We start from the raw sequence: 27,698 nt of genomic DNA on the forward strand, positions 1-27,698 counted from the left end.
TGAAGAAAAAACGTTACAGCCCAGTGGCTTGCAGAGGATATCGATATCGTGGGATGCGATGTGGTGGGAATCAGATCACGGTCAGGTAAGCCTGCCGGCTGGCTATCGCTCGATGACGTTAGTGATGGCAGGGCACGGGCAGGGCGGGCAGGAAGAAAAAGAGCTCCTCTTGAGTGGTAGCTTACAGTAGAAGGTCTGCTTTGTCGTGAGGAGTTGTCAAGAAAGTGAAGAGACCATAGAAAGAGGTGTGAGGACTAATAGTTAAGGTGGCACAGCCTCCTACTGGTGGACGACGACTGCCTGAGGTGTGGTATCTGTCGCCTTTGGGAGGAAGTCTAGGTGAGGCTAACGAACGGTCCAGGTCGTGACATGGGCGACTTGGGGGGTGGGTGAGTGGCCGGTCAGCTGTCGCTTGTCACCCGACAGTCCACTACAGAAGACCCTGGCTCGAGCCTGGAAGGGATGGAGGGGCATCTTAGTGCTACGACTTAGTGGACTTAGGTGGGGTGACCCTCCCATGCGGGGTCCATTATCCGATAGCAGTCCGTGCCATGATCGAAGCCACAAGAGATAAGGCCAGGTTTCTTTGAGATGTCATAGTGCAAGTCTGTAGGGCAGAGGCATTTCTCCTGTCACCATCTAGGAGAAGACACAAGAGAATATTCGAAATCTCACGAGGAGGGAATATTAAGTGCAGTCGAGGACAATCATTGGTAGCGACAGAACATCGATGAAATCGTTATCTTCTTTCATTTCCATACTGAGTAGCAGATATCTCCCTTCCCACGCCATCTATTTGCAAAACAAATCCAAAAAAGCCCGCCTCCCTGACAGGAAGGTTGGAGCAATGTTTATCGAACCATGTACAAGAATCTCTCCAGGGGCACCGCAACGGAAAGGACCGTGGGGTAGTATGTCTCTCTGAACATGAGCAAAACGCAAAACACAAAGCAATTATGTACACTCCAAGAGGGCAAAGGCAGGCGGGGCGAACAGCCTGTCCTTACCACGAAAAGGCTTCTTCGACAAAGTCAATCGTGCCTTGATACTGGCGGTTGCGAACCGCGCGGCGGACCTCATCGCTGAGTGCTCCCGGACCGCAGACGGACACGCCCATGGCGCCGACTTGCTGCTCCATCTCCATGCCCAATAGGGTGTCGACGTTGGGACGACCCGGGAACATCTGGACGGTGGCGCTAGGCGAGTGGATCTCCTTGGTAGACCGCGGCCGTGAGACGAAGAGCATGATGCGCAACACGTCCCGGCGGCGTTCCATGGCCAGAATCTCGGTCATCCACGGCCGGATCCACTCAAGGTGCTCTGGGCTCTGGATGATCCACACCAGGACGATCTTGCGCGCGGCAACAGTGCCGTTGCCATAGCCAGCGACAAGCTCGCGGACGTGCGGGACTGCTTGCGTGATGCCGACGCCGCCGGCGAAGAGCATCACCGTGCCATATGATTGCAGGCTGTGCATGCCTCCATACGGTCCCTCAACAAGGCATCTTGTTAGTAGCTTTCCGCCCTTGCACTCGGACGCCTTCTTGTATAGGTTGCCAGTAAAGCCGGCGCGAGCCCGGATCACGAAGGACATGCTTGTCTTGCGCATCGCCAGCACATCAGTGCGATCCATGGGCAGCTTTTCTCCATGCAGATCTTCCGCCTCCTCGCTCCAGGCGACCGAGAACGGATGAGATTGCAGGCCACTGATGCTAGGCATATACAGGTAGGCGTGCTGGCCGGGTTTGAAAGTCCACGGCCGAGCCATGGTGACAGTCACGCGGCAGGCGTTGCCGGGAAGAGCTTCTACAAGAGTCTTGGTGCCGCCCGCTCCGACATTGGTGTACATGACACGCAGGAATCGAGCCAGTCGGTCAAGGCACCACAGAGCAATGACGGGATATAGGTATTTGATTTGCGGGAGATGCTTCAGGACCAAGTGATACCAAACACCAGCCACAGCCAAGGCCGCTAGAGCGATGTGTACGATTTTGAATGTCTCGTAGAAGGCGTGTCGTGAGACGCTCATGGCCTGAATACCGATGGCGATGAAAGCACAAGTGGCCTACAAAGTCGTAAGCAGGGATTCGCAGCAATAGATGGATGGTGTACTCACAACAAAGCCCCACATCATGTAAGGAACACTTATTGTCCTTTGGAAGACAGCAGGGAATCCCTTCTCTGCGGCCGAACCGATCCAGTAAGCCAATACGTGTGCAATCGATTCCAGAATGACGATTCGTCCTAGCCATCGATGCAACAAATTGAAGGTATCAAATGAGATGCCAAGCCAGTTGATCAGGGGGTTGTTTCTCCCGGCCATAAGAAACAGTGGGACCATGTTGACGACCGCAAGAACACCCGTCCTGTTCCTCAGTTGATCTGAAGCAGTGTCGAAGTTCTCGTGGAAAGGCACGTTCAAGACACAAAAGGCAACGTTGGTTGCGAAGTATCCTGCTAAGACGACAAGTTGAAGCCTCGTTGGGAGAGTTCCCATATTGACTGCGGAGCTGAGGGCGAACTCCCGGTTGTGTCGCTTGCCTAGGATAGGTGCATATTGAATAGTCTTCTTGAAGAACGACACCTTGGACGACGGAGCTGCAAAGTATCGCTGGGTGTCGTTGTTGAGGCATGTAACCTGCCGCACATACCTCACCAGCACGTTGATACATCTCCAGATGATGAGGACGCCCGCCAAGCATCCAAGGACGGCGAACAGGTAACGGGATAGCATCTCGTTCTCCAACTCCGGGTTGATGGCCGACCCTTCACCAGGCGCCGCCTGCGCCTGCCCTCCAGTAGCAGTTCCATTTCCACCTCCCCCAGCAGCGGTTCCGGTCTGTGTTGCAGACATGCTTCCTACTCAAAATCCAAGACCAGAGTATGAATTGCGAATGTTTTCCCTTGCGGGCGAAAAGAGTGGTGAGAGAAGGTAATTCAGATATCCAGTTGATATGTCATAAGTCCTTGGTCGAATGTAATACTCGTTTGACAGGGATGAAGAAGACCTAGTTCTGAAGAGAATCAAGTCAAGTACCCAAGCTCAGTAAAAAGGGTTTCTGCGTTTTTCGAGTCCTGCACGAAAAGAAAGAAAAAAGGTGATGTAATCTGTGGCTTTTGAAATGATGGCAGGTCTGTGCCTGATGTAGTGACGACAGAATCAGAGTCAAAAGAAGGGTTCAATCGTGAGACGATGGCTGAATGATGGCTTCCTGTCCAGTGCCACTTATCTCCCCTCGTACGTTATCTTCCAGAAGAATAATACTGTTGCGTGACCAGACCGTGATGTTCTTCTTTGCCCACCTCAGGAATGCCACAGCGAAAAAATACTGACGAGGTCGGTGATCCCCTCAGCTAGATGAGCTCACAGGTCGTGGTTGAAGGAGGCTGGTGGAGGGGCCAAGTGATCGCGGCACTAAGACGAGCCGAAGCGGGAAAAATGTGAAGAGAAGAAGAGAAAGCCTCGAAAAGAACGATGTCGATGCGCTCGTGAAATCGAATTGACTTGGGCAAACAAGCGACGGCTTCGACTTTTGGGAAAGTCACGGAGAGGCTCCGAGAAAGAGAAGAAACAGAAACAAGACGGAGTGGAAGGTGAAATGCAATGCACCTACCGGCGGTGGTGGCATGGCAGGATATATTGGTGTAGCCTTACCTGGGGGAGTCAGGGGGTGTGAGTGCGAGAGACAGAGACAGAGAGAGAGAAAGAAGGGATGGGTACCGGTACTCAACTCACTCCCTCCCCTCCCGGAGTGCAGGTGGGCCACTGGACAGTGTACCTGAAGTGAGTGAGTGGGTGAGTGTGAGTGGGTGTGAGAGGTGTGTGTTTTACAATTGCGGGCGTGGCGTCTGCTGTGTGCAGCACAGTCAATCAACTACCCGTCGCGGTTCCAATTTACTTGGAGCACCTGGAGCAAGCCTCCACCGGCCCAGGCTCCCAGGACGCTCAGTGGAGCAAGAAGCAAGCAACCGCCCTCTCACACTTGCGTATGGCTGTCTCACTTTGGCATCTCTTAGTTACGCTGACGTTCACCTTGTTTCTGCTTGTCGTCCTCTCCGCCCTCCCCTAATGACGATGGCGTGGGCGCATAAACGCATAGCGTATCGAACCATTCCAATCCCTACACCTAGAATCTCTTGGAGGGCAAACTTCGTCAGCACCAGCACCAGCACCAGTGCCAGCACCAGCAGCGCGCGCTTCTTGATCCTACCGGCACCCGGAGAATCCCCTCGTGGTTGCTGCATGTCAGCATCTACTTTGCAAGTTTGGTAAAATGGTGTAGATTGGCGAATCAAGGGGGTGCCAGCCTGAGCCCGCCTTGCCCTGCTTAGCTGCTCTGAGATATATTAGCAGCGCCGGTCCCTCATCTCCAGGCGAGCCCGCTCCCCAGGGGCCCAGTGATCACCGAGCAGGATCTTCCGATAGAACGATGGGAAGACGCATACGAGAGAGGGATCCTCGCTGGGGTTGCCCGACCTCCAGGGGCCAGGGAAGCCCTGGGCGCCGAGCTGGCTTGGGCGTCTTGCTTGCCCCTGCCCTGCAAAGCTGCCCAGATACATGTACTATGCGCAGTAAGTATACGCAGCAGCAGATAGACGCAGGTCTCTCGTGTTCGACATGGCTGCGTGTCCCGTCAATGCTAGGGGTGATTGGGGTGCTTCGGCCTGTACCTGCGTCCGCCACAGCACTAAGCCTGCGATGGACCGTCCGAGGCTCTGCCGCCTCCAGCGAATGGCCGTCCCGCGATGCGTTTCTCTTCGGCGGCCTGGAGCTGATGATTCGCCAGCCAGCGGCGTGGCTGGCTGCGCGAAAGCGGGGCCGATTGGACGACGATGAACGACGACAACTCTGAAACGACCACTCCAGTGGGTGGCCAGGGGCCGCCCCGCGGACAGGGGCCTTCTCAGGAGAGTTCGGGTTGTTTGCTTGCACGATGATTGGCAACAACGGGCAAAACAGGCCATGGCAAATCACAAACAACAGGAAGCCACAGCGGTCAGGTTTCTCTCCATCAAAATTTGATCGAACAAGCGCAGATCGACTGTTCATTGACCATCATCCTCATGGGTTCGAGAGGCTGGCCTCGTGACTGGTCGGGCCTTGTACCACATCCAGCTGGCCAACCCGATATTGGTTATTGATCATATCGGCCGTGGGTCTCGACAGAATTTCGTGAGACATGCCTTCGTAATACACTTGAGACTCATCAATCGTCCGCCTCGGAGGTGGACCAGGAAATCGAAATGATAGAGGCCGCACGATAGGCTTGGCTTTGCAACGGCTCATTTTACCCTTGGCAATGTATCTCTCTTTCTTCTCATGAGCAGAGGCGGCCAGGACTATCGCACGACCTGTCTCATCTCTGGTGTCCAGCAAAAGCTTGGTTCCGCCTTTTTCACATGTAGCGACTTATCGAACCCCCGGTCCATGGCCCGACCTTCGTGGCCACTGTTCATGTTTTTAAAACAGGACGAATGTGTTGCGCAATACTGGTCAGGACAAGGGACACGCCTCCTACAGACGTTGGTTCATGCAACCAGCAAGAGGGCTCCGAACACGCCCGGACAGGCCTCCCGCGCATGAAATGCCCACATCCCGAGCAATTATGTGCATATCGTCACTACAAGTCCCGCCGAATCGTGAACGTCGTGTTGTGGCTGGGGCAGGTCATGTGCGTCCCTCTGGAATGTGGAAATCGTCGAACTTCGGGCCTTTCCCAACCACCACCGCGATGGGAGACAACCCGGACCGCAGCAGCCACTGCGCCCGCGTCCACGGACACACAAACGTCAACATGTTCTCTGGTGAGACTACGTACTGGATGCCAAGAAATGATTCACCTTTTTTTAGGACTCCGAAAAATCTGGGTCGTGCATCAGTCAAACGTTGCGACGCCATGGTTCTTGATGTGCGTGCGTCATCGCGACGGTTTTGAAACCGTCTAAATGGGTTGAACGAGGGTTACATTGAGATGGCATTTTTGCCCAAACCACCATGAAAAGCCATTTTGGTTCCAATTGATAACTAATATTTTTTCAGAGCCGCATTTCGACCGAGTTTCTCGGAGATTTACGAGTCAAGGTGAGTTCCACGGCTGGAGGCGATGTTTTCAGTCAGGTAATGTCATTCGTGCTACAATGTCGTCTTTCATTGCTATTCTTTGAGTCCCAGTTTGTATGAACTAGTCGGCCAGATCTGTACGATTCTCGCTGCACTTGTGCCGTCACTTCCGTGAAATTTCTGGATTTCGTCTCGGGTCTAAATGCGCTGGCCGAATCGTCCAGTATTCCTGGCCCTACTCTCCTTATCTCGCACGGCAGGTTTAGTCGAGCCACATTCTGTTTCGAATTGTGCGTCAAAACTCGGTAGCCACCGAGATGATCTGCAGTATCTTGATATGGATTATTTCAGCCTCTACTCCATAGGCCAGTCGTGTCTATCTGCTTTTTAAATCTCCACCATGATATCCACCGTCCTGATACATGGATGCGATGGTTGTCTAGGCTGTGTCCCTGACAAGATCCTCTTCGTCGACATTATCAGATGAATGCCTTGGCATGACACTGCTATTCTCGTCGACTCCCACAAGAGGGGTCATCTTTTATGTGACAGAAGTTGGTGGTTCACATCCCTAGTTCGTCATCGCTTTCGTTATGGTTCATCTTTCCATCGAGGGTCCTAAGCGGAATGCGGGCTCGAAGCAGGTCACCAGTGTGCCGTTTCTTGCCTCCCCCACTGCCTTTAGCAATTTGACTTGGCTTGCGGTTCTCCTGGCCAAGGGCAAGATTGCGGGCTTGTGCTGTAGTTTGGAGACTACTCGACATGCCATCCCTTCCCCTTCGTCGTAATCGATGATCTATGTTTCGTATGCTACCCTTCGAACACTTTGTGAATGTGGTTTCGTCTTCAGATGTATCTGTTGAAGGTACGGAGTCATCTTCAGATGAGTCATCTGCATTACCCAAGATTGAAAGTATGCTGTTACTTTGTTGTGTCAGATCTGATTTCACTGTGAAAGTCTGAGTATGAGCAGTGCTCCGCCTCGTATCAATCGATGGGGAGTGGACAGTCTCCAGTCTATCGAAGGCTGGGCTAGCGATGACCCATTCTATTTACCAGATTAGTATGTGTCAAAGTTTCCCAGTCAAAGTAGCCATTAGAGGACACAGAGGCGGTAACAACAACTCACCACTAATATCCTTATCCCAACGATAGCCCGAAAAGACAGACTTCTGTGAAGTTGGTGTAGTCCCGCCCGACTGAGATGCACGAAAAGTCTCAGCGTATGCCAAGTCACGCAAGTCGTTAGTTCTCTCTGCGAGGGAGAATGCAGCCGCGGAGTCGACTCTCTTAAACGGCTGACCAGGTAACTCTAAGGAGTTGAGCATGTTGGAAAGTTCGAGAACATAGTGATGTGACGGTAGCGATGCACCTCGTCCACAGCAATGCGCAACAGAGCACATCATAGAAAGGGTACCTTCGTAGACTTGAGTCCAGGCCCTTCCCTTTCCGCTACTCAACATTGTCTTGCAAAGACGGGACAGCTGGCTCTGTGCGGTGGAGCCATCATGGTCCATCTTAAGACTGGTAGGAGTGAAATATTCTGCCAAGGTGAGGAGATATTTAGCTAGAGAAATGTTTCCCCGTTGTGATCCCATGATTCCCCGAAGAGAAGCTTGTATGATGTACCTTACTCTCCTAGTGATGATGATGCTTTTCTGTTTTGGCGAATTGCTTTGCCCATCCGCCTCTTTACTCAGTCTTGGTATGGATACCAATACTGTCAGAATACTGATCAAAGTTTGTCGAGCATTTCTATAAAAGTCGTCGTCTTGAAATGTTGATGCCGTCCAATTTTTTTCTGAATCCATTTGGCACAATAGAGTTACTGATTGAACCACGAAGAACACCGCCTCATCACATCCCTTGACTTCAGAGATGCTGTGAGCTGCCGAGGACCACACGGCTCTAAACTCTTTCGTGGTCAACCAACTGGCAGGTAAGCGGCCATTGCCTAGCAGGGCAGCTATTTGCCTCATTAAAGTTTGGGGTCGATTGCTGTCCCGAGCAAAGTCACAGAGCGTACGTAGGGGACTGAGCCGTCGTGTGTCGTCAAAGGTACTGTTAGTTGTCTTTGGTTTGGGGTATTGGCGGTCCACCATAACTCGAATGATGTCTTCCCCTTCGATGTAACACTGTGAGCGACAACAAAGCATCACCAGAAGCCTTGGAAAGGCAATGTCCAGGAGCCCATCCCTGATAGCATCAGTGATCACCTTGACACCGTGCGCCCGGACTACCGTTCTGAGATGCTTCCAACCACAGTCTGCAGAGCCTAGAGATTCCAATTCACCATAGATCTGGTCAGGGATCTCTGAATGCTGTAGGATTGACTTGTTGCCGTGCTCCTCTGCGTCTTTCTGCTCCCAGAACTCCAGTTCGTCGATATAATGTGGCACTTTGCGCAGGCACATAGTAAGCAATGATTTAGGCTTCGATACTTGGCTCATGTCTGAGGTCGCCCGAAGTAATGCTTCAAAGGAACGAAATAGAGATTCGTATACTGGGTATTGACAAGCAGGAATGCTCATGCGAAGAGCCATCAACTCATCTTCCAGATTCGCACGAACGTAAACAGGATAGTCACCCCGAACTAGCTTCTGTCTCTTTCTGGGCCGAGTGTTGTCATTTTGACCTAGAGCAGGTTGAGGAACAGGAGACAGTATTTGATGACCTCGTGCTCGTTTTAAGACCGGGGTCGGAAGCACGATTTCTCCCGGAAGAACAGTACGGCGTCGAGAATGCTGATACATCGTGGATGGGAGTTCTGTTGGTCGATTGTCTTTAGCCGAGGACTCAGAGGGTTGCCTTGGATTTTTGCGCCTTCGAGAATAAGTATGCCGCACTTTATTCCTTGGTGCGTTGGGATCTAAAGCGATAGCAACGTTGTCGGGCCCTGAGTCACCAGCTGATCCGCATTCGACAGCTGCTTCTGCTTGCTCTCTCCTGACTTGCTTCTTCAATGCAGCAACATGAGAAAATAGTGGCCGTAGCAAGCGACGGCATCTACTCGCAGTCCATGTTTGCGAGTGTTCCAGGGCTGGCTGAGTCGAGTTCAGAGGCTGCCGAGATCGCCATGTCGAGGGAGCGCCAGGTGAGGTGTCCATATCCACTGCTAGAGCTATATATATCAATGCTGGACATCGGATAAGATGCTTTCGAGATGTATAGCAGAGCGATGCAAAAGCCCTTTGATGCTTGTTAAGATGCTTGGTCAACGCAGCAGAGATACTGCTAGGATGGAGGGTAAAAAGTATGCCAGATTTACTTGAAGATGATTGGTGTGTTAAGCGGTAGGAAATGCTCAAGGTTGATGCTATGCACTGAGGTAGCTAACACCGCATGATGCCCGATGATCCAATCTGCCCTTCGAGGGTGAGTGATGGATAGATTGTAGATGGCAGTCGGCACCGGGGCAGCCAATGTGTTTACGTGCTTACCCGTTTTGGAAGGGAAGTAAATAATTTTAGCTCACATTGCAGTCCCAGCAGGGCTTCTGGCAGGCAAAAGAGCGCGGCAAGGACCGGCACATTAGCACTAAAGATTTTCTGGGGCGTGACACCCGGAACTCGATTGGCGCGTTGCCAGCTGCTCCATAGAATGGGCGAGGATTACCGCACCTTTTGGGTCCTCGGGGCACCTTTGCGGGTTTTTTTCGCGCGTCCTACTGGTGAACAGCGTCCCCTCCAGTGCCTTCAAGCCCCTAGGAGCTCGAGTACACAGAGCTCGAGGTACTTTACGTTGAACTACTCGACAGGTACCTCTGCATACTAATTAGCGGTAGCGCTACCCAGGCCGGCTCATGGCGTGAGGTATCCATGGGTTTGGAACTAGTCCTTCTCCGAGCTGCCGGGAGTTTCCCGTTAGACCGGGACTCTCGTTATTTTCTTTGGCCCATTTGCAGGAAAAAAAATCATCGACGTAAAGACAGTCCCCGGTGTTCTTCTTCTGCAACCTACACTGCCCTCATGCTTTCGTTCCCTTCTCTATGCCTTACTAGAGCCCTTCGCGAATTCCTCGAATCGTCTATACCTTAATCCTCCCTCTCTGGGCTAATTGGGGGCTGTCGATCCTTTTAATTCCTCTGTACAATACACTCATCTCGCATCTCTCGGCCTCTGGTGTCTCGACGTGCTTGACCTCAAAATTCGTCATTGCTTCGACAGCTGTCTGCGCTTGATTTAAATAGATACGGCAACACTTCGGACGGGGCGCATCGTTCGGATTTTTGCAACCTCTGATATATAGCCAATCCCCATCCATTAATCACAATGGCTGCAGCAACAAATGGCTCTGCTGCCGCTGGTATGATGCCCGGAGGGTGTGATGTGGAAACAAGCAAGGACGATGCTGATCAAAGCGTGAAGTAGGCGCCGCAGCCCCCGAAGACCCTCCGAAGCAGACAGATGCTTCAAACGACGCTCCTCTGGCCGAGGACGGCGCTGAACAAGCTCCTGAAGGTATGATCCTGCTCCTTTCCCTGGTCACTTGGATTCTTGGGATTTCGCCGGTGCTAGACGAACGTCTGGACTAATCGAATACAGATGCCATGTTCAGCCTCTACATTGCGCTTCCGCATTCTTCTAATAAGGTCCAAATCATGGTCAGTGCCTCAGCAGTCCTCTAGGTGTTTGTGGTTCAAGTGCTGAGACTTGAAGTATAGGTGGCCCCACACGAGCAAGTCCACGAGGTTCGACAGTCCATAATCGAGCTCCCTGCGGCATTACAATACTCTTGTTTCCACTTGGAGCATAAGGGCGAACGAATCAACGACTTCGTCCAGATTTCCGATATCAATGGCATCGGCCATGAATCTGAGATTCAGCTGGTGGAGGATCCGTACACGGAGAAGGAGGCAAGAATCCACCTCGTTAGGGTGAGGGAACTCATTGGTGCCGCTGGAGACCGCACCGACACGATTCAAGGCATACTGCCTGGTCTTAGTCTTTTTGACAAAGTCGCTGCGGAAGCTGGCGACGTAGCGGACAAGGCCAGTCCTGCCCCCATTACAGAGTATGACTTCGCCGCCAGTCCAGCTGTCTCCACATTGCTGCCGGAAGAGAGCGACCCGGCGCCGAAAACTGTGAAGGCCATTTCCTTGTCGCCTTGGAATCCTCCGCCAGCCCATCTGCGACAGAAGGGCCATCTGCTCTACCTGATCGTCACGACGAACGAGGGTGAGCAACATCAGATAACCGCCCATGTCGGAGGCTTCTTCGTGAACAAATCATCCAATGCGAAGTTTGACCCATTCCCGCGACCCGCACCTAAGGGCCATGCAGCTCACTCGCTATTGAGCTTGATCGAGGAGATTTCGCCATCTTTTGCCGGCTCGTTCGCACAGCTCCAGGAGTTCAACAACCGCAAGGAACCCTTGGCGACCTTCCAGATCACGAATGCTATCCCAGCGGCACCCTGGCTCATACCTTCTTCGTCCTCTCCCCTGTGCTCTCATATTCCAGATATCACAAGAACGCAGGAGTCTTTCCTGATTGCTGGCGTTGAGAACACGGATACATTGAGAGATTGGAATGAGGAGTTTCAATCGGCGAAAGAGCTACCAAAGGATGGCGTGCAAGACAGAGTCTTCAGGGAGCGCCTCCTATCGAAGCTCTATGCTGACTACAATGATGCGGCGGCAAGGGGAGCAGTACTTGTTGCTCGAGGAGAAGTCGCGCCATTGAATCCCACTGAGGAGAGAGATGCACAAATATTCGTGTACAACAACGTATTCTTCTCGTTTGGAGCTGACGGTGTTGGCACGTTCACCTCTGAGGGTGGTGATGAGGCTGCCCGAGTGGCTACTGGCAAGGATGTGAGCGGTGTGAAGCTGGTAAATCAGCTTGATATTGACGGCTTGTATACCCCCGGGACTGTTGTTGTGGATTATCTCGGCAAGCGTATTGTGGGTCAGAGCATTGTGCCAGGTATCTTCAAGCAGCGAGACCCAGGCGAGAACCAGATCGATTATGGCGCAGTGGATGGTAAGGATGTTGTCGCGGCCAACGACAAATTCACCTCTGTCTTCGAGAAGCTGTCTCAAGCGCTAAAGGTCAAGAAGCATGCTGTCTGGGACAAGGACGGCAAGCGATTCGACCTTGAATCCAGCGTGGAGACCAAGGGATTGCTTGGTACTGATGGCAGGAAATACGTGCTGGATTTGTATCGCATCACCCCTCTGGACATTGCTTGGCTCGAAGAGCATGGCGTTCAGGGCGAGACGGCCACTGGTTCAGAATACCCCCATCGGATGACAGTCCTGCGGCCGGAACTAGTTGAGCTCTTTGTCAGGAACAAGATGAGGGACTGGGTCAATGCTGAGCTTGCCAAGCGTGCCGAATCTAAGAAGGATGCTAAGGCGATAGAAGAGAAGCCAGAAGGCGATGAACAGACTGCCGAGAAGAATGAGGCAGAGGACGAGCGGATTGATGTGTCAAACTTCAAATACGCGCTCAACCCTGATGTTTTCAGTGGACAGGTCCCGCAGAGTGAGGCCGAAAAAGAGGAAATGTCTTCGGACGAGAAGGATGTTCGTGCTGCCTGCGACTTCCTGCGTGATGTGGCTATTCCGGAGCTGCTCAACGACCTGAAGGAATCTGATATCAGCTTTCCCATGGACGGCAGGTCGCTCAGCAAATTGCTGCATAAGCGTGGCATCAACCTGCGCTATATGGGCAAGGTCGCTTCACTGAGCGAAGGACCTCGTCTGGAGTGCCTTCGGGAAGTCTGCGTGCGTGAGATGGTTGTAAGATCATTCAAGCACGTGGCTGCGAAGTATCTGCGATACCTAGCCCTACCTTTGACATCAGCCTGCATTGCCCATCTGCTCAACTGCTTCTTGGGATCTGGACTCAACTCCAAGCCTACAGCCGATATTGACCAGTCGATACGGGCTCTGTATGATGATGCAGACCTAGCTTTTGAGAACGTGACACCTGAAACCTTGCGTGAGGCAATCGAAATTGAGACTGCTCGGAGGTTCAGATACACGCTGGAGCCTGGATGGCACAACCAGCTGAGCCACCTGCAAGTGCTGCGAGAGGTGTGCTTGAAGCTAGGTATCCAGGTCCAGGCGAAGAGCTTTGCCTTCACAGCGGACTCATCCGAAGCCGCTGCTGATGCTAAGCCCGCGCTCACTGATGCTCCTGCTGCAAACGGCCAAGCGAATGGCGAGGGTAGCAAGAAGAAGAAGAACAAGAAGGCTCGTGATGCTTCACCAGCTTCCATTGCCTCTTCAGCAAGTGTACCTCATACCTTTACTCCTGATGACATTGTCAATGTCGTTCCTATTGTCAAGGATTCGTCTCCCCGCAGTGCTCTTGCCGAGGAGGCTCTTGAAGCTGGCAAGATCTCTATTGCGCAAAACCAGAAGAAGCTGGGCCAGGAACTTCTTTTGGAGTCTCTGTCACTTCATGAACAGATTTATGGCATCCTTCACCCGGAGGTTGCTAGAGTCTACCACTCGCTTTCTATGTTGTACTACCAACTAGAGGAGAAAGAGGCTGCCGTAGAGCTTGCACGCAAGGCCATCATCGTCTCCGAGAGAACAGTCGGCGTCGATTCCCAGGAGACTTTGCTTGACTATCTCAACTTGAGCCTTTTCCTGCACCAGCTAGGCGACAGTAAGACCGCGCTCGAGTATGCCAAGCATGCTCTCAACCTGTGGAAGATCATCTACGGGCCTGATCATCCCGACACCATCACCACCATCAACAACGCCGCGGTCATGCTGCAACATCTGAAGGCTTACCACGAGTCTCGCCGGTGGTTCGAGGAGTCGCTGCGCATCTGTGAAAAGGTGTTTGGCAAGCAGTCTGTCAACTCTGCCACGCTGCTCTTCCAGCTTGCGCAGGCGCTCGCCCTGGACCAGGACTCCAAGGGCGCGGTGAACCGCATGCGCGAGTCGTACAACATCTTCCTGTCCGAGCTGGGTCCCGAGGACAAGAACACCAAGGAGGCGGAGAGCTGGCTCGAGCAGCTGACGCAGAACGCCGTCTCCATCGCGAAGCACGCCAAGGATGTCCAGGCCAGACGTCTGCGTGCCGGCATCCGCTTCACGCCGAGGAACTCACCCCTTGGCAGCTCCACCACCACCACAGCACAGGTTACGGACAAGGCGCTAAAGTCCGAGTTCGAGAAGAAGCCGTCTATGGACGCACGTAGCATCGATGAGCTAATCAAGTTCATTGAGGGCACCGACAAGCAGAGCAAGGCTGCAAAGAAGGGGCCGAGGAGCAAGAATCCCAAGAGCCGTCGCAACGGACCAGTCAGCACCACCGCATAAGGCAGTCCATCACCCACCCACACCACTCTACCCACCCAACCACTCACCTGTATTACAGTAATAATGGGGCTTATCCAAGGATCTCCATCAAGCCCGTCGTGGCTTTGTGCATCATCAGTCATGGTTTGGCGTTTTGTTTAATAGCTTACTATTTGTATAACCACTTGTTCTGTACAGTATCAGGGGGGTTGGCACACAAAAGAACTCTGCTATGGCGCCACGCATTGGGTTGGCATATATATGGAGCGAGCTTTTCCGGACTGACGATGCCACTCCGTTCGTCTTATAGTTGATCAAATAAATCTTCACTCCCCATGAACAACTTCATTTGCGTATACAAAAGCAATATCCAAAATATTCTTTGAAGATTCCTTCAAGGCGTTTGGCCATTCAGTTTATTCGTCTCATTTAGCTAAGAAAGCTGAGCTGTCACTATTACTCTGTGCAAGGATATTTGAATACGGTACTGCTGAAAGTGATACACTAGACAAGATATCGTGAAGCAAACCTGGTTGCCGGCATCAGGGTGGCTATCAACTCAGACTGAGCAAAACCAAGAGCTACGATGAGTTCCCATTCGTAGGCCCTCCATTCATCGCAGTCGCGACAGAAAATCCCTTGCTGACTGGGGCGTGGTAGGCTCCGATACTTTGGAAACCCCTGAAATTGGTTAGCTGTACGCTTCTTGATGTACGAGGCATGTACGAGTGGAACTTACTTGGTGAGATCAAAGCCGCCATCCTCCTCGACTTCTTCAACTTTGGCCGGTTCCTCGGGTTCTTTCTTGGCACCGCGAGACGGACTAGCTACAGGTGATTTGCTGTGATCTGGCGGGGGGCTACTGCTCTGTGGCATGCCACCTATGGTCCTCGAAGGGCTCAAGTCAAACTGGGCTGGCTTCAATGGAGTACTACCAATCTCGGCATACTTCCAAAATGGGGCAGGCGAGCTTGTGGGCATGTGTTGACTGGGTCGCTGAGCTGTGCTTGGTGGTGCAAGCTTCGGGTGAACTCTTAACGGAGCTGGTGTCACAAAAGAGGCTCCTTCCTCTTGCAAATATGAGGAAGTTAAGGTAGGAGACCGGGGCACTGTCTCTGACAAACTGGCAGAACTAGCAGCAGCATTCTTTCGAACCCGAGGCAGAGGGCTCCCGTCGGCGGCGAGAGTTGTGTCTTCTGACTCGAGGCGCCGAGAACTACGGTCTGGCGTCATGTGTGCGTTTCTCAAGGACGAACGAGGCTGCGGTGATCCTGATGGGGATACTTTGCGCTTGCGAGATGATCCTGGTTCTTTGGCGGCCATGTCTTTCGGGCCTTGAGTGATGTAATTCAGCTGGTTTGGCGAAGACGGATTTGATGATCCACGATGACCACCGCGGCCTCCTTTATATGCATTGCGAACCATATCGTCTCGTACTTCAGGGACAATCTGCCACTTCATACCTTTTCCTGGTTCGTCTGTCGACCTTGCCACCTTCTCGAAAGCCTTGTTAAGAGACAGATTGTGACGAATCGAATTCTGCCAACCAGCAGCCTGTTGATGTCTGTAATAGGAGTAGTTGTTCATTATGAAATTGTAGATGCCATTCAAGTTCAATTTCCCGTCAGGCGTATTCATAATAGCCTGCGTTATCATTTGCGCGTAGCTATACTGCGGCTTGATGTTTTGGTTTTCGTCAAGACTGAGATCAACGTCGCTAGTATGCATAAGCATTGTCCCAGCCGTTCGTGCCTGAGGCGACTTGTTCTGGGCGGCTTGGGCACGGCTCTTCACGGAAGGTGGAGTACCAGGTCGCTTGTAGTCTGGAGGAGCGGGCGCAATTGCTTGCTGGCCGCGCGAAAGTCGAGATTGGGGACCGCTTTGGGATGAAGAAATGTCGCCAGAAGACGTCGGGCGAGCACCCCCACGGTGTTTTTGGGCTGAACTAGGAAAGTCATCCTTGGAGAGACCAGCGCGCTGAAGATAGGTGTGATGGATGTGCAGAGGGCTGAGGTCCGAAGGCAGCACAAACATCATCTCAATGCCACCAATCTCGATAACTTCTCCGCTCGCCAACGGGCCGCTCTGTCCCGACTTCATGATGTTGCCATCAACCTTGACGCCGTTGCGCCCTTTGACCTGTAGAAACCATTTTTCTTGGTTCGAGTTGAAGTAGATAATGGCATGCTGACGTGAAATCATCTTGCTGGGCCCGAGATCAATGTGGATATGCTCCTCATCCGACTCTGGATCATACCCCTCCGGATGCTGCGGAGGAGGGTCTGAGGAACGACCAATGTTGACGGCAAGCTTCGTCACATAGAATGTCCAATCCTGAGCCGCGATTTTGGCATAGGCCTGGACACCAGCTTTGTTTGTTTCATGTATCGCATTAGAGTGATCCTTGCTCGCTTGGATGGTTTGGTCGCGCGGTGCAAGTAGATGTTGCGCGACTCGAGAGACGACTTGATCGTAATCATTGAGATTAATGGTAGACTCGTCGGCAACAAGGCTCGAGCCCTCCTCCTCGACGATATCCGTCGGTGAGTCTTCGGCCTAGCGAAATGCGCAGTCAGTACTTCAAGTCATGCCTTAGCGACACGATATGTTGGGTCCTTACCTTCTTTCTGCGCTTTGCAGGTCTTGAGGGAGACGAATCGTCCGGGCGCTCGGAGACAAGCTCTTTGCGCGCCGAGTCTCGACGAGGCCGCTGGGAGCGTTTGATCGGAGTCGGCATCGTCAAGATTGATTACTGCATCTAAAGTAGATGGTATGATGTTTTCAGTGTTGAATTGGAGGGATTTTGGACTGCGTGTGTGGTGGTTGAGAGGAAACCTTGCTGGCAAGCCTTGAAGCCAGGTAAATGGATTTTACACGAGACCTGACCAGTCGTGACAGATGACGGATGCGGCAAGGTAAGGTGCACCCTCAAGAATGTACCTCAGCTAGTGTGGGACATACAAGAATGGCCGGTGGGAGGACGTGATTCTGAACGACGATCAGTTGGTGATGAAGATCTGCCCACGCCTGCGCTCTGGAGAATATTCGAGGAGAGCTGATTGTCTTCTTTTGTCAGGGTGCTGGTGGATTGTTTAATTGATGACATGCAAACTCGATCGCGATTGCTAAATTCGCGTCGCCTCCAGCCTCTATCTTTCCCTGTAACGTGTTTGGTGGGAATTGAGTGGGTTGAATGGTCTGTGCACGAACAAGAAAGACGCTATCAGCACCAAGTCGATTCAAGTAGCTTTGCACACGATTCACTAACAATGTTACTTAAAAGATACTTAGAAGTATTCAACAATGCTCTTCGACTCTTTGGGCACTGACTGGCCGGGATCCCTTCAACCAGGGAAGGAACAAACCTTACCTACCAAAGCATGCCTTGGTATGCACGCCATTCGACCCCGCTAATCTTCACTTCAGAAACTCTGGCACATGATATAGCACATGATGCCATATCCGACAGCTCTCACCTGAGAAAAGAATGTTGTTCTTCCCTTGATATCATTTCTGAGATTTGTCGTTGTCAATCTCACGTCTCTGATGCCTCTCAACTTTTTGATTGCTAAAGACTGACCAATTCATATGCTAAGAGGACCTTGAGACTGACAGGAATGCAAGGTTGTTAGTTCCCGCAGGCCCTCCTGAAGGGACAAAACTAGCAATTTCGTTTCCCAGGTTATCCTGGATGATTTCCCACAGTGACAGTTTTCATCGATACTCCGCCAGAACAATAGACATTGGTCTACCGAGGACAACGATGCCTAACAATAGGCATCATAGCACATAGTCGATCATCAAGGATGCTGCTTACTACAATAGCTCCACCAGGCTTCAAAAGTAGTAACTACTTTGTTGACAAGGCAATGATGCTCTTGACGAACTAATGTTGATTGTCCTGGCACAAGGAAGCGTCTTCCCAAGACCTCAACCGACACTGGGAATCGTCATGAAAAGGGCGTCTTCTCTTGTGCCAACGGTTGGCGCACAAAATACTTTTGTTGGCTCGGTTGACCGACTGAACCTGCTTAAGCTGCGGATACTGCAGGGAGGCGCATGATCATAAGTTCTTGTGCAGGATCGATCTTCATTTCTGCCAACTACTATGACTTCCGCAGTTTCTAACGCCCAATTGATGCGTCCAGGGCTGCCTTACTTGCTGGGCGTTCTCGTCCTCCCACACCATTCGACACGTTTCTGCTTCTGTGAGGAACGGATGCACACTTATGGTGTGTCGTAATTTGTTCCGAGCAAGGTTACAGGACACGGGTATGTCTAAGCCGAAATCCAGAAGGAGTCGCGAGGTTCATGTAACTCTTGCTTCCCTGCAGATGGCTGTATCGAAAAAGTCCTGATGCAGGTAGCCACTGATCGAGTGGTCATTGATTCGATATGCAGGGCTTCAGCCTCCGTGTCTCGGTGTGCTTTGCCTTGCTTGACTCTAATGGACAGCTTGACAGCGCGGTTGTGTGCAGATGCCATCTCGGCTCACTGCTTAACTCGGCCCGGTTGGAGTCGGCATGAGACAGCTAGCCGTGCCGTGGCGTGTGCTCTGAGGCAAGCAAGTCAGCGGAAGGGACACTGCCCAAGAGGGTAGGACATCATCCGAGCATGTCGAGTCTCATCATCTCCTACGAGACGAAGGACACGCCACCCGGGCATGTCATGAGCCCGACGTCAGCTACCCTGCCCTGCAGCTGCCACGCCGACGATCCGCGCATCCCTCCTTCATGGCAAGGAACCTTATTTGGTTAGAATGCATGTTGACAGAGCTTTCCATGCGTCCTGTTGCACATCAGAGACACGGCGCCTATTTCACACGGTTCCTATACATCAATAATTCTGTGCAGTTGTTACACTGCAGAGTCAGATGGCCATTGTTCGCATTTAGATGTTCTTATTTAATCCATTCACGTCAAAATCATGGTGATCAGAGCTTCTTTTGAGTGTGGTTTCGATACCGACAGTCTGGTAGCTCCGTCGCCACCACTCTCATTCATAACTTGTCTCCAGTCGAGTCCGGCCGCGTGGCTGTGTCTCAGTCACAACTTGAAATCCTAGACTGGCTCGGCGGTCACTTGTGGTCATCTGCAGATGTCCGGTGAAAAGTCTTCACTATTCACACACGCCCTTTTTACCGCCTTTCAAGCTAACAACGAGGGGTCTCGAGTGTAGGGATAGAGATCTACCCGAGAGTCACTGGACCGAAAACGTGATTGCTGGTTGGCTTTAGATCTAGTTCCGATACTTCTGCGCATACGACCGTGAGCCTCCCCAAAGTCGACTGATGAGCTGAGTCAGATCTACGTTCTCGATAAGCCAGCGCAAGTGATCAGGTTGGCTAGGCTCCATTTGTGTTATCTGTTTGAGAGAATCGAAGCGTTCACTGAGGTTACCCTATCGGTGAAGATCGCTCAATCCTCCCTAATCCCCTTCCGCTAGATGCAAGCTTCCATTCCGACTACCCGCAATTGTGACCCATACAAACACCAATGGCTGGTTCTTGTCTTCTTCTCTCTGGTCTACAGCCCTGATACTAGTGCTTGCCGTCGGAATCGAGGCACAGAGACCGTGGTTGTTGGAAAGATATCCCTTATTCGTCCATCCCACCGGGCAACATGCAAGGTGGGTGATGGCAGATGCTGTTGGTTCTTCTTAAGCTCAATGCGGTGATAACTCGGTCAGAGCAAAAGGCTGAGTACGAGCTGGCGGTCTATAAAGCCATCCTACTTCGGCGGCAGACCAGCCAGCTCAGATCGAGTATCAACCAAACTTTCACTTCTCTCTGTTCTCCCTTCAAGCCAAGTTTCTCTAATCTCAGACATTGGCAACTTCTAACACTTCACCGAGATACTTTAAGCATTTTCTGAAAGCGTGGAAATGGCTCGTTCTCTACAAGTGTCGGGGCGATCGCTATCATATATCTACTCGCCTGAAGATAATATCTCCAAAATTGACCTTGGCGCCTTGACCGAATCCGAGTCAGGGTTGAGTCTTAAGCAAGGCATGAGAGTCAGTCATCCCATTGCTACAAGAAGCAGAGGCCATTATTTCAACTTAGAAGACAGCCGAAAGATCCTCGATGCTTGTGGCGGAGCGGGTGTTGCCTCCATAGGCCACGGCAACAGAAAAGTTCTATGGGCTATATTTTGCCAGTCCTTGACACTCACATATGTCCCTTGGGCATTCTTTGACAACCTTCCAACCCTCAAGTTGTGGAAATGGCTGGAGCAAAGCACTGGTGGGAAGCTACCGGTGGCTTACCTGACGTCGTCTGGTATGACAACACAACAAGTTACCAGGCTTTACTCTTTATGTGCTAACACCCCCAGGATCTGAAGCAATTGAAGCTGCAATCAAGCTTTCTCGAGAGTATTTCGTGTGGAAAGGCGAGCCTCAGCGAGTAAACTTCATCGCTAGGGAGGAATCTTATCACGGCACCACCATTGGCTCCTTGTCCATGTCCGGTCACCTCACAAGACGCGCCCCTTTCGAAGATATCCTCCTGCCCAATGTCTACCGGGTATCTGCTTGCAATCCATATCGCCAGAAGCTGGCTGGAGAATCAGATGCAGATTATGTCACGAGAAAAGCCGAGGAGCTCGATCGAGCTTTCAAGGACGCTGGGCCAGGAACTGTTGCAGCTTTCATTGCCGAACCTCTGGTTGGCGCTGCTATGGGCTGTGTGCCAAGCCCTCCAGGCTATTTCCGGGCCATGCGAGAGGTCTGCGATAAAAATGGTGCTCTATTGATCCTTGATGAGGTCATGTGCGGTATGGGAAGGACTGGAACCCTCCATGCCTGGGAGCAGGAAGGCGTTGTCCCTGACATCCAGACCATCGGGAAGGGCCTCGCTGGTGGTTATCAGCCTGCGTCGGCCGTCCTTGTCAGTGAGAAGGTCGTGCAAGAAATGTGGCGTGCCGGAGCCACTTTCACTCATGGCCACACGTTTCAAAACCATGCATCGGTGTCTGCTGCTGCCCTCAAAGTGCAGGAGCTGATCCAAAGGGGTCAACTTCTCGCGAACGTCCAGGTCCAAGGCCGCTACCTTGAGAAACTCCTCAAGCAGCGTCTTGGAGCACATCCGCATGTGGGTGATATCAGGGGCCGGGGTCTATTCTGGGGGATAGAGTTTGTTCGAGACCGACTCACCAAGGAACCCTTCGATCCAAGCATGGAGATCGCGCGTAGGGTCCATGTTGAGGCGATGAATGCAAAGAACCCGATGATGATCTATCATGGTCAAGGCTGTGCAGGCAATCGGCGAGGAGACCATGTCATGATCATGCCTGCTTACAATGTGACTTCAAAGCTCATTATGGTTATAGTGGATCGATTGGTCTCAGCCGTCAACGCGACATTTGAAGATACCTGAGAAGTCGGGCTTGAGGATTCCGCAGATGTATACCTTGGTCTATATGATTTTCCCTTTCATTCATGGTCGTGCATTGCTCATCAGCAAAAGAATGAAGAGACCCTGCCCTCACATATTGCATTCTAGCATTTGGGCATCAAAAGTTATCATTAATGAACATTCTCGTTAAGATTTCCAGTTAACAACAGCAAACTGTGCAGTGACACGTGAGATACTCGAGTGCTATGAAAATGCCGATACCATAGTAGACCAAAGCAAGCCCATGACGCCGCAGATGACAATAAAGCCACAGAACCTATTGAACCCTGCTCGAGGTTTTACGAACTCGGCGCTGGGGGCTGCAGGGCCTCCGAGATCTGCTTCAGATCAGGCACGTCGTCCGCGTTCCTGGCCGGCTGCGACCACTTGACGATGCCATTCTCATCGACGGCGAAAGCGCCGCCCGTCTGCCATCTCGAGCCGGACTCGGTAGCCCTGTTCCAGACGCCCTCATCCACGCCGAGGCGGTACGCCGAGTAGACGGCCTTGGGGCCCATCGTGTGCCAGTACGAGGACAGGCCGAGCCCCCATTGCGCATAGAGATCCCGCCCCTCGTCGACGACCACGTCGACCTCCCACTCGCCGCCCACCTGCACGACCCAGGCGTCCGTGGCTTCGCGGGACGAGTGCGAGACGGCCACGCAGTGGATCTCTGGGTGCTTGTAGGAGAACTTGGTCAGAGACCGGAAGGCCTTCTCTGCGACTGGCAGAGGGGAAACGCTGCCGTGTGAGCAGAGTGCGCTTATTGTGACAGGAAACCAAGGCTGATGCCAAGGGGCGAGGGGTGGTGGATATGGTGCTTACAGGCGCAGCCACAATGGCGTAGGAAGAAGATAATGCTTGGCTTGTCACGGGGTAGGATGAGCTGTGGCGACTCGGGAGCCTGTGCGCCGACCTGGGGCACTGGAGCTACCTCTTTGGTTGGCGGTGTTTTGAACGAGTTGAACTCCTGTTGGAGCGTTTTCTTTATGTCTAGAGACATGTTGGATCGACCAGAGCCGTGGGTTTCGCCGGTCCGAGTGGTTGCCGTCTCATGTGGATTTGCGGCAAGAAATAATAATTCATTGGGAGCCTGCCCACCAGGTATTTCCCAGTCCCAGTGTAAGTGCGATAGCGCTAAGATAAAGCTACCCACGCGCTACTGCAACCACTTTACGAAGAAATGCTTACACTAACTACTAGGAGGGAGGTAGATAATTATGAACCTTTCAATACGACCGCAGCCCAAAGACTTCCAAACACTTCACGATTTGATGACTATTGCATCGATTAAGTAGAAACAGCATGCATGAGATTATAACTTTGCAGCTTGGCCAGCAAAGTAACTATCTAGCAACCCATTTTTGGAATGCACAGGTCAGAACAATGTTGAATCCATGATCAGTACAATCAATCACAGTCGTCGGTTACTAACGGTATATTAGGAGTCATATTTTACCTATTCCGAAGACCAAGAGGCTTCTATTGACCATGATGTTCACTGGAGACCAGGTATCGGTGCTGATGGCACCGAGACTTTTATGCCAAGGACCGTCATTTACGACCTGAAGGGCGGCTTTGGTTCGTTGAGGCAGATCAATGCTCTGTACGAAGTCCAGCAGGACGGTCCGCCACAGGGCCTGTGGTTAGTACCAACATCCTTATTCCATCGTCGAGGTGGATCAGCGCTCATCAGATGCCCGATCCAGGAATGGCAGAACAGTTGTGCAAAGACAACAGCCCATCGAGGCCAGCGCATACCAGCAGAGCCTCGACGCCGGTCTGGAGCCACCGGAACTGACTACCAGCACCGTAAGATACTGGTCTGATTTTAACCGCGTTTTCTTCCATCCGCGCTCCATTGTGCAGCTCAATGAGTATGAGCTCAACTCCAGCCTCGTGCCATTCGAGAGATGGGACACGGGCGAAGACCTCTTCTCGTCCCTCGACAAGGAGAACGACCTTCTTGATCGAGACATCAGGCCGTTTGCGGAGGAGGCAGATCAAATGCAGGCCATCCAGATCATGACCACCGTGGATGACGCCTGGGGCGGGTTTGCCTCGCGGTATATAGAACGCCTGAGGGACGAATACGGCAAGACTACCATCTGGACGTGGGGACTGCAGGATGCCTTTCCAGGGCTGAATAGAGTATGCACACCTAAGAGCACCTCCTTCTCTCATGCGCGATCAGTGGCTGATAATGGCACAGGAAAAGCGGCTTCTACGACTTGTGAACAAGGCAAAGAGCCTGACAGAGATCTACAAGCAAGCTTCTCTACTGGTTCCGCTGGCAATACCGCAGCACTTATCTCCCCATTCCCTAGCACTTGACTCTAGCTCCGCGTGGCATACATCTGCCCTTCTATCAACGGCCATAGAGAGTGCCACGCTGCCATCGCGACTCAAAGACTTGACGAATAGGGATAGCCTAGGCAATATTGGGAATCTGCTGAATGTGCACGGCAAGCAGACAGTCGCCCACCTGCAAATGAGCATAGCCCGATCCGACCAGGTTCCTCGCAGCGAGAACGTAGGTGATGAACCGTCAGACGGCCTGCGGCTGGATATCGACTTCCGCCCTCCCGACGATGTGGCCGACAGCCATCGTCAAAACGGATTCAACGTGCCGAAGATATTCAGCCAGGTCCTGGCCACGCGCGGAGAGAGGGCAGACGAAGAAGACGAGGAAGAGAACGACGGGGATGACAGGGAAGACGCGGCGCACCGTCGACGGAATGATCGAGAGGCATTGAGCAGGACATACCGCTCTCAACTAAGCTACCCTACACCAGACAGCTTCCCGAAGATTTTCAGGGGCGACGATGGGGAGATCCTGGCGGGACCAATATCCGTTAGCACAGCCCTGACTACTGACACAGCCTTGTCGCAGCGCCTGAGACTCTTACGCTCAACGGTAGTCCGGTCCATTGGTGTCGAAGATCGAGAAACCCTGAGCAACGATCTTGCCGAAATGGCAGACGAGTATCACGAGGGATGGTCAAGTGGCAGCGATGAAGGTGAGGATGACTAGACGGAATGGCAAGTTACTGCCTAGGTTTGTGCAGCAAGGAAAGACGGATTGGACTACGACCGAGCAAGGGTGCCTTTCACGCTGTTTGGGCAGGATAGATGAGATACCTCACAAGGCAACGGTCACAGGGACACAAAAGCAATGATTCAACGAAGAACAATCATGATATTTGGTGAGGCACTTATGCCTCATGAATGTGATTTTATTATGCTGATGCGACTGTTCTAAGTACACAGCCAGGCGAGCCACTCCTGGGCTGTTCCTGGCTTTCATCCTGCGGTACTGTCGCGGATTCTGTTCATGATCCGAGCAGATCGGCCTGCTCATGAATATCATTTGCTGAAGGGTATCGAAGTTTCCATACCACACAACCTGGGTCCCCTGACTCCATGTGCTCTATGATTTTCCGTTTCGTCTTATTTGTCTACAACTCCGGAAAAGCTGTGAGCAATGCATCTGAATGTAGTGAGAGGCGGTCAAATACGCCCTTCTAGTTTTTTTGTGTTCCATTTTGCAAAGGGTATAACCGCCGCGTGCCATGAAATGGCAACTAGGGGTGTCTGAAGGGAGGAGGGCTCTTCAAAGCCGGATTTCATCCCTGTCTGTTAGTAGTAATCACAAGGCCGTTCACCATCTCTGGGACAGCAAGAAACCAACGTATCAAGTCATGAGTGACAAAAGAGACAACAAGCTGCTTAACGCAGCTCGCGGCCGTGTTCAGCCAGCCGCAACAGCTGATGTTTGTTGGCGTTTCGCTGACGCTGTGGTCGGGTGGTCCTAGAGAGATGCTTGTCAGTAGGTTCATCAGGGAAGGTATTGGCTATTGTCAGTGGAATTGATTGCTCCTCGACGATCCACGAGGATCTATATCTCACGCCGCAGCCAGAAGTCAAACCATTTGCACGTACTTCAGAGGCACCGCGCTTCTTAGCCGCGCCGTTGGTGGCCGGGACCTTCTTCTTGATCGGTTTTGTTGGCTTCACTTCGCCAGCTTCGAATACGTCGTCGGGCAGGTTGATGCTGTAAATTCTCATCAGTCACAGTACTAGAGAGAAACGAGTGGCCTAACTCACTTGCGGACATGTTGGATACTGAGGGAGCAGTGTTCGTTCAACTCGTCCTTATACTTGTCCCAGTTGTGACAGAGATCCTTAAACTCATTGACTTGGTACGATAGATCGAGAGATTTGGCGCCTGTGATGTTAATGACCCGGGTGTTATGGTGTGATTGTGAAAACGTGGCAGTAGAAGAGGACTAAGACGGGTATTGAGAAATAACAAACGGAAGGATAGACTTACCTTCGTAGAGCTCTAGTCCGATGTAATGTGTGGTCGTGTAGACGTCGATTGTCTCTTCCTTGGTCTCTGTTTCAGTACCGTTAGGCTTTGCCGCCTCCTCTCCATTACCGTCTGCGGCCTTCACTTCTGTGCCAGCTACTTCGACGCCTGCGACCTCGGTCGTAGCTTTCTGTTCGACAATTTCTGCTTCCTTCAGTACGAAAGAGAGATCACCGTCCTGGACCTTGTTGACTTCGGCGCCGGTCTTGCAGCGATGCGTGCGTTCATAGCCTTTGTTGAACGGTCGCGCAAGCGCAATGGAAGGATGGCGTTCTATGCCCTGGACTAGGAGTCGGATCTTTGACTCGACAAAACCGGACCAGAGCTTGTGTGCCTCTTTCGTCTTGCTGGCTGATATCACTGCGATGTAGTACTTGAAACCCGAGGTGAAGAAGGTATGCTTTACGAACAAATCTTTCCAGGGTCTCTTACCCAACATGATCTGGTCGGTTACTTCTGCAAATGTGTCGAGCTCTTTCTGAATGACAGCCATGGCAGACTTGGTGACATTGAATGTGGCACACATGGATGGATATGCTGGTGTGATGATGGGCATTAGATGGAAAGTATCTCCCTTGTAGATCTTGGGATTCCAAACGCGGACTTGTAAGGGGCCATCCTCGATGTGCTTCAGGAGGACCGGCTGTGGCCACGGCCAGCGTCGCATGATGTTGAAGAACTTGTTGACAATGACAGCGCCCGTTGCCTTGGGGTAGAGTTGGGATATTCTTGCAACAAGCATTGCCCATGCCACTCCTCCTGGATAACCCATGATGTTGGCGTATATAGCACGTCGCTGTGCCCAGAGCTTGATGGCGCGCAGAGCCAAGCGAAAAGATGTCTTCTCCGGAACGAGCTCGAGGATTTCGTCAGTCACTCTTGTGCCGTTCAAAGAACGTAGTTCTGCTTCATCGAGTCCTCGTAGGAGGTTGTTGTCGAGGAGGTTGAACTTGTCTCTCGGGGGCAATTGCTTGAGGGTAGCTATTCTGGAGAAGATCAAATCGATGCTGATACCGGAGTACTCGAATTTGATGATGGGGACGAATGCGTCGGTGACCGCAGCCAAGTCCTCGATAGATCCAGGTGGCGTCATCTCCTTCAGCAGGCCAGGGAAGTGTTTGAAGAAGTCCTCGCGGGTAACATATCGCGGCGCAACGACGAGTGTGTCGATATCGGAACCGGGGCCGTAGACGCCTAGCCGGTAGCTACCATATGTGAAGACATGACCTCGCGCATCCCTCGCCAGAAGGGCATTCTCCGGCTCCCTCTCCTTTGCGACCTTCTTGACGAAAACATCTGCGATGGCTTGAATCGATGCTAGCACCTTCTCTCTTTATCAGGTTCACTGTTAGTATGAGTTGAATAGCGTGTGAGGAGGGGTTGAGCGTACCTCTTCTGGGTCTCAGTAGCATGCTCGAAAGTCCCTTGAGCTTTCAGCTCACGGAAGAGAGACTCTGTAGATTGCTTCTCGCCTTCCGTTGGGAGGGTGACGGAGATGGGAGGCGTAGTGCCATACTGCTTCTCAGACGCCATACTCGATCGCGTGGCCGGAGTAAGCGCAGAGATGAAAGCCGACTGGGCACAGGGTGAGAGAATAGTCGAGGAA

At 52.1% G+C, this 27,698-nt stretch overlaps 7 protein-coding genes across 7 annotated transcripts; 3 read left to right on the forward strand and 4 right to left on the reverse strand.

The window, feature by feature from the left end:
* Nucleotides 1-1,003: 1,003 nt before the first annotated feature.
* UCRPA7_6386 (putative ferric reductase like transmembrane component protein) lies at nucleotides 1,004-2,854 on the reverse strand (the record flags this gene model as incomplete). The annotated part of the gene is made up of 2 exons (XM_007918924.1): nucleotides 1,004-2,065; nucleotides 2,117-2,854. The coding sequence occupies 2 exons, from the start codon at nucleotides 2,852-2,854 to the stop codon at nucleotides 1,004-1,006; spliced, it is 1,800 nt and encodes a 599-aa protein (XP_007917115.1).
* A 7,478-nt stretch (nucleotides 2,855-10,332) lies between these two features.
* Nucleotides 10,333-14,345, forward strand: UCRPA7_6387 (putative eukaryotic translation initiation factor 3 135 kda subunit protein; the record flags this gene model as incomplete). Its single annotated transcript, XM_007918925.1, has 4 exons — nucleotides 10,333-10,366; nucleotides 10,432-10,521; nucleotides 10,606-10,664; nucleotides 10,725-14,345. The coding sequence occupies 4 exons, from the start codon at nucleotides 10,333-10,335 to the stop codon at nucleotides 14,343-14,345; spliced, it is 3,804 nt and encodes a 1,267-aa protein (XP_007917116.1).
* A 1,769-nt stretch (nucleotides 14,346-16,114) lies between these two features.
* Nucleotides 16,115-17,061, reverse strand: UCRPA7_6388 (putative forkhead transcription factor fkh1 protein; the record flags this gene model as incomplete). The annotated part of the gene is made up of 3 exons (XM_007918926.1): nucleotides 16,115-16,203; nucleotides 16,253-16,880; nucleotides 16,945-17,061. 3 exons carry the CDS (start codon nucleotides 17,059-17,061, stop codon nucleotides 16,115-16,117), a joined length of 834 nt encoding a protein of 277 aa, XP_007917117.1.
* Nucleotides 17,062-20,787: 3,726 nt separating this feature from the next.
* On the forward strand, nucleotides 20,788-21,702 carry UCRPA7_6389 (putative class iii protein; the record flags this gene model as incomplete). Its single annotated transcript, XM_007918927.1, has 1 exon — nucleotides 20,788-21,702. One exon carries the CDS (start codon nucleotides 20,788-20,790, stop codon nucleotides 21,700-21,702), a length of 915 nt encoding a protein of 304 aa, XP_007917118.1.
* Nucleotides 21,703-22,019: 317 nt separating this feature from the next.
* Nucleotides 22,020-22,723, reverse strand: UCRPA7_6390 (putative alkyl hydroperoxide reductase subunit c thiol specific antioxidant protein; the record flags this gene model as incomplete). The annotated part of the gene is made up of 2 exons (XM_007918928.1): nucleotides 22,020-22,444; nucleotides 22,546-22,723. The coding sequence occupies 2 exons, from the start codon at nucleotides 22,721-22,723 to the stop codon at nucleotides 22,020-22,022; spliced, it is 603 nt and encodes a 200-aa protein (XP_007917119.1).
* Nucleotides 22,724-23,261: 538 nt separating this feature from the next.
* Nucleotides 23,262-24,754, forward strand: UCRPA7_6391 (putative misato segment ii myosin-like domain-containing protein; the record flags this gene model as incomplete). The annotated part of the gene is made up of 3 exons (XM_007918929.1): nucleotides 23,262-23,365; nucleotides 23,430-23,871; nucleotides 23,933-24,754. 3 exons carry the CDS (start codon nucleotides 23,262-23,264, stop codon nucleotides 24,752-24,754), a joined length of 1,368 nt encoding a protein of 455 aa, XP_007917120.1.
* A 695-nt stretch (nucleotides 24,755-25,449) lies between these two features.
* On the reverse strand, nucleotides 25,450-27,625 carry UCRPA7_6392 (putative poly polymerase pla1 protein; the record flags this gene model as incomplete). The annotated part of the gene is made up of 5 exons (XM_007918930.1): nucleotides 25,450-25,515; nucleotides 25,663-25,774; nucleotides 25,828-25,948; nucleotides 26,054-27,423; nucleotides 27,483-27,625. The coding sequence occupies 5 exons, from the start codon at nucleotides 27,623-27,625 to the stop codon at nucleotides 25,450-25,452; spliced, it is 1,812 nt and encodes a 603-aa protein (XP_007917121.1).
* Nucleotides 27,626-27,698: the final 73 nt, after the last annotated feature.

Source organism: Phaeoacremonium minimum (assembly GCF_000392275.1).
Source record: "Phaeoacremonium minimum UCRPA7 unplaced genomic scaffold PA7_03_scaffold_468, whole genome shotgun sequence".
Classification (NCBI taxonomy): Eukaryota; Fungi; Ascomycota; class Sordariomycetes; order Togniniales; family Togniniaceae; genus Phaeoacremonium; species Phaeoacremonium minimum.